Here is a 5,048-nt window from a genome sequence, read left to right on the forward strand (position 1 = left end):
CGTAGCACAGCTGGCCGCGGAGTGGTGATGGAAGCCTTGGGCAGCACAGCTGGTGATGGGGTGGTGGTGGAGGCCTTTGGTAGCACAGCTGGCGATGGAATGGCGATGGAAGCCTTTGGTAGCATGGTTGATGATGGGGTGGTGATGGAGGTCTTGGGTAGAATGGTTGATGACAGGGTGGTGATGGAGGCCTTCGATAGCACGGTTGATGATGGGGTGGTGATGGAGTTCTCTGGCAGCACAGCTCGTGATGGGTTGGTGGTGGAGGCCTCAGGCCACACAGCTGGTGATGCAGTGGTGACGGAAGCCTTAGATAGCATGGTTGGTGAAGGAGAAGTGAAGGCCTCTGTTGGCGTGGTTGGCAACATGGCAGAGGTGGCCACAGGCGACAGCATGTTTGGCAGTGCTGTGATAGGAAAGGCTGCCAATGGCAGCGTGGTCAGCGCAGCAGTGGGTAAAACTTCAGGTGACATCAGGGTTGACATCCCTTGTGATGGTGTGGAGGTGAATGGCAAAGATGGGGTAAAAGAAGCTGAAAGGGGCAGAGTAGCTGGGCAAATTAAGTGATCATCCCTCAGTGATGTCACTGCTTGCCCTGCCAGGTGGGGTGGACTCTTGCATGACATTTGGGTGGGCAATCTGACCTTCTCACTGTTGCCCAGGATCCAGATGTGCAGGTAGCAGAGGTTGCAGTCACATCTCCATGGGTTCTCACTCAGATACACTGAGCTGAGCTTCTTCAGGGGGTCCAGCAGTCGTCTGGGAACACTTTCCAGGTGGTTCTTCCGAAGGTTGAGTGTTTTCAGATTTGGGAGAGAAGTAAAGACCTCATCATCCAGAGCAGAAAGCTGATTTGTCTCCAGCTGGAGGTCCAAGAGCTTGCTGAGCCCAGTGAAAGCTCCTCTTGGCAGGGCTGCTAGCTGGTTGTGGGACAAGATGAGTTTGCTAAGTGATGTGAGGTTGACAAAGATGCCATCTGGAAGTGTGGCCAAACTGTTCTGTCCCAGGTCCAGCTCCTGCAGGTGTGGCATGGTGTCAAAAAGGCAGCAGGGGAGCTCCATAATGTTGTTTGAACCCAGAGTCAGAAGCTTCAGTTTGTTTAAACCAAAAAAGCTCTGCGATGGGAGAACCCTGATGTGGTTATTATCCAAGAGGAGTTTCTCCAGGTGAGGCAGGCTCCTCAGGAGCATGGGTGGCAGTGCCCTGAGCCTGTTTCTCTGGAGGCTGAGCTCCAGCAGCCCTGACTGACTGTCCAGCAGCCCCTCCGGGAGGTCCTGCAGCTCATTCTCATAGAGCCGGAGGACACGCAGCTGGCAGAGCTTGCTAAAGACATCCCCAGGAAGAGTTGTGATCCTGTTCCTAGCCAGGTCCAAAAACGTTAGATTGATGAGGGAATCAAAAACACCTTCTGGAAGAGAAGGGATCTCATTGATATGCAGCGAGAGCTCTCCCAGATTCTCCAGCCCATCAAACAGGCCTTTGGGGATGTATCTGAGGTGGCTGTCTCTCAGCTCTAGCCTCTGCAAGCTTGGGAGGTTTTGGAAAGTGTCTGCAGCCAGTTCTTCTAACAAGGCACCAGAGATGTCCAAGTCCCTCAGCTTGTCCAAATTATCAAAGGCTCCAGGTTCAACTGTCTTGATCTTGTTGCCAATAAACAAAATCTTGATCAGGTTGGGCATGTACCTGAAGGCACCTTTCCTTATAGCAGTGACGCTGGTTTGCAAAAATATCATCTCAGAAATGAAGGGCTTTGCAATCTTTGGGATCTCTTTGATGTCATTTTTATTCCCTCTGTAGACCTCCTGGTAGTCTTTGGGCATTTCATATGAATCTTCTCTCAGGATTTGATCTTGGCATTTATGGGGATGGAAGGAGAGAAAGAAAAGAAAAAGGAAATGCTGGTACATTGTCCTGAAAAAAAAATGTTCAAAAAGCAGTTATAAAGAACAAAAAAATTTATGTTCACAGCTCAGGAACTGTGACACCACACTGTCATTCAGCACTTGGGACTCTTTTATTCACACATCATAACCGTACGAGCCAACACACATCGCATTTACGAGAGTTCACCACTGCTGGTACTGAGGGATGGAAAGGGAGAATGAGTCAGCTCACAGCTTGGCACTGGGAGATGCTCTGGGAGGGACAAGGGCTGGACAGTCTGTTCCCTGGCCCTCCTTCTCCCACATTTGGGCTGTAGGCTTGGCATGGGTGAAGAAGGCAAAGTGCTGCTGCCCATCAGCACTGCCCCAGTGGGTCCAGTCACTCAGCAGGGCAACAGCCTGTTGACGCAACAACAGAAGCAGTCAGCCCCGTGCCTGCTAATGAGGGATCAGCAAGGGTCCCAGGAGCCAGCCAAGACCAGATGACCTTGTTTGCGCAGAATTTCCACACTGTGCTGGATGGACCTGCTATTTCATCAGTGTTTCTTTCAGTTCTGGGGGGTAATTTAAAGCCCAGCTTCTAAGCATCGCCTTTTCAGGATTCTTGCTAATCACATCATAATTTGGCCTTGGTTATGCGGCTCTGTCAGATAGAAATGGTTAACTTGTGAGCAGCAACCCAGCTTTAAAGCAAGGCTTGTTAAAAGACTATGACATGTTCACATATGAACTCTTTAACACCTAATATTTAGGGCTCTGACCTGCAGATAGGAAGTGAAATCACTGATGGACACCCAGAAGTAGCCACTTAAAGCCTGCCATTTCCATCGAGTCATTTGGAAACACTCAGCTAACACATTAGCTGGGGTTTAACAGCTGTGAGCATCCTACTGGGACCATGGTTTCCAGCCTGTGATTCACAGCCCTGGGTTGGAGCAGGGGAAGGGGCTGTGGGATGCTTCTTGGGTGTCCATCGAAGCTGACCACACACAAAAAAATTATGCTGGGACGGTAAATTTGCTATGGAAAGTTACTTTTTAAAAAAATGTTGAGAGATCAACAAATGCAGGAGGCTGAAAGCCACTGAGTTTGAAGAGAAATCAGTGGGAGGTGAGGTGTGTGCCAGCAGCCCCACAGGGTTCCCTGAGGCAGAAGCCACTGCTGGTCCCTGCCCATCCTCTCCCTAGGGAGACTCGGGTGCAGGAGCTGGGGCCACAGGTGCAAAATTGTCTCCTTCACTTCAGCAGCAGTGCAATGGGTTAGATGAGCAGGTGGGAATGGATGGACTGAGGGCATGGGAATGAAAATAAACAAGTTTTGAACAGCAAAGCTCTTTTAAAACCCTCCCTCATCCCATCTGGCTGAGGTGGGCCTCAGTGCGGTCCCTTTCTTGTCCCACCCTCCATGAGCACAGGGACACCAGCTCATGGTGCTGCAGCTTCTCCTGCTCCTTGCTGCAAGGAAACGATCAACAGCCCCCCTAGAGCCACCCCTCCCAGCACATTTTAAAGAGAAAAAAAAAAAAAAAGCATTTTGCACCACTTACGTGGCCGAGCACTTGCGACGAGTCCAGCTGCGGGAGCAAGCTGTGCTGTGCGAGGAGCGAGGCCACCGGCCAGGGGTCCCATCACCTGGCCACCTCTTTATCCACGTCCCAGGCGCGGGGCCTGGTCTCGCAGGAGGTCAGGGCACAGGTCTGCGTGAGGAGATAAGGGACAGCTGGGGAGCCTGCAGCAGAGCTGTGCCCTCGGCCTGGGGGGCCATTGCAGAAACCCCTCAGAGAGGACACAGGCACGTCCTCCCCAGGCGTTATCTGCTGGCACCACTTGACTAGTCGCATCCAGGGAAACCTGGAGATCTCCAGGCCAACCTGTTTTGTAGCAGTCCCATATCTCCACCGGCATAACCCAACAGTTTCACAGGCACCACCCTCACTAACATAACAGAAAAGAGTTTTCCTATTTAAAGCTTTTCCTATTAAAAATATCTCTCTCTTTCCTTCCTCAGGAATTAGCTTCTGTAGCTAAAGTTGCTAATCTGAAGCTGTTTGTTTAAGCTTATAACAGGGATAACATCTGTGGCCCGACCTCTCCGTCAGGGCTCTGGGCTCAGCCCCACATCTCCACACCTCACTGGTCAGGGGGCAGGGGCTGAGCATCGTGATCCCCTCCATCCTGGCACAAGCTGAAGACCCTCCTGTGGTGACTCCAAGGGCTCTTGGCCAGTACAGGGCATCATGTAAGAACAGACATCTTGTTTGATGCAAAGACTTAAAATAACAAACCATCCATCACTCCCCAGCAGATAATCGCACTAATTGCATTTAAATATTTCTTCTTCAGTTTTTACCTGTTCTTATTAAGGATCAGCTTTTGCTTGCTGGCAGATTTAGAACACTCAAACTACTGTACATTTTCAACAGCCTTACCCCTTTCCAAGGTCCAGGTCCCCACTCGGTGCCAGGCTGCTCCAGAGGCTGCAGGGTGGCCAGAGCCGGGGCACACCAGGGGACAGAGTTCACAGCGGGAGGGACACCAGCCTCCCCAGGCCACCGTGTGGCAGCTGTGCCAGGATTCGGGGAGCTGCACCCAGCCACAGCATCCCTGGTCCAGGCTTGGAGGTGGGAACCCCAGCATCACCTGGGGACGGGCTGAGACAGTTGGGGCTGTTCAGCCTGGGGAAGAGAAGGCTCCAGGAAGACCTTATTAGAGCTGTGCAGTACCTGAAGGGGGCTACAGGAAAGACAGGGAGGGACTCGTTATCAGGGAGTGTAGTGACAGGACAAGGGGTAATGGTTTCATACTGACAGAGGGTAGATTTAGACTAGATATAAGAAAAAAGTTATTCACTGGGAGGGTGGTGAGAGACTGGAGCAGGTTGCCTCCTCCCCAGAAGTGTTCAAGGCCAAGCTGGACGGGGCTTTGATCATCCTGGTCTAGTGGAAAGTGTCCTTGACCATGGCAGTCTGGAGCACGGCTGAGATCACAACCCACTGCAGGGACAGGCTGGGTTAATATGACACGGAGCCCCTGCTCTGCTCCTGCTCCTCCGGCTGGGCAGCAGCAGGGAAGGGGGTGGCAGAGACATACAGCCCCTCAGCAAAGCTATAGCACAGTCCCAAGCAAGGACCCCGGCTCCCCTGTCGCTGCGGGCAGGGCCAGGCAG

General features: G+C 52.1%; 2 protein-coding genes across 2 annotated transcripts in view; both read right to left on the reverse strand.

The window, feature by feature from the left end:
* Positions 1-583: 583 nt before the first annotated feature.
* LOC104271675 (carboxypeptidase N subunit 2-like) lies at positions 584-1,820 on the reverse strand. The gene is made up of 2 exons (XM_009866411.1): positions 645-1,820; positions 584-595 (listed from the first exon to the last, which is right to left on the reverse strand). The coding sequence occupies exons 1-2, from the start codon at positions 1,818-1,820 to the stop codon at positions 584-586; spliced, it is 1,188 nt and encodes a 395-aa protein (XP_009864713.1).
* Positions 1,821-3,231: 1,411 nt separating this feature from the next.
* The window catches only part of LOC104271677 (carboxypeptidase N subunit 2-like), a gene marked incomplete at its 5' end in the record, with an annotated part of 4,215 nt that continues 2,398 nt past the window's right edge, over positions 3,232-5,048 (reverse strand). Inside the window, 2 exons of the mRNA XM_009866412.1 lie at positions 3,232-3,337; positions 3,515-3,579. Coding sequence (XP_009864714.1) covers positions 3,232-3,337; positions 3,515-3,579 — 171 coding nt within the window. The remainder of the gene's footprint in view (positions 3,338-3,514; positions 3,580-5,048) is intronic.

This window comes from Apaloderma vittatum, unplaced genomic scaffold (assembly GCF_000703405.1).
Source record: "Apaloderma vittatum isolate BGI_N311 unplaced genomic scaffold, ASM70340v1 scaffold34693, whole genome shotgun sequence".
In the NCBI taxonomy this organism is placed as follows: domain Eukaryota; kingdom Metazoa; phylum Chordata; class Aves; order Trogoniformes; family Trogonidae; genus Apaloderma; species Apaloderma vittatum.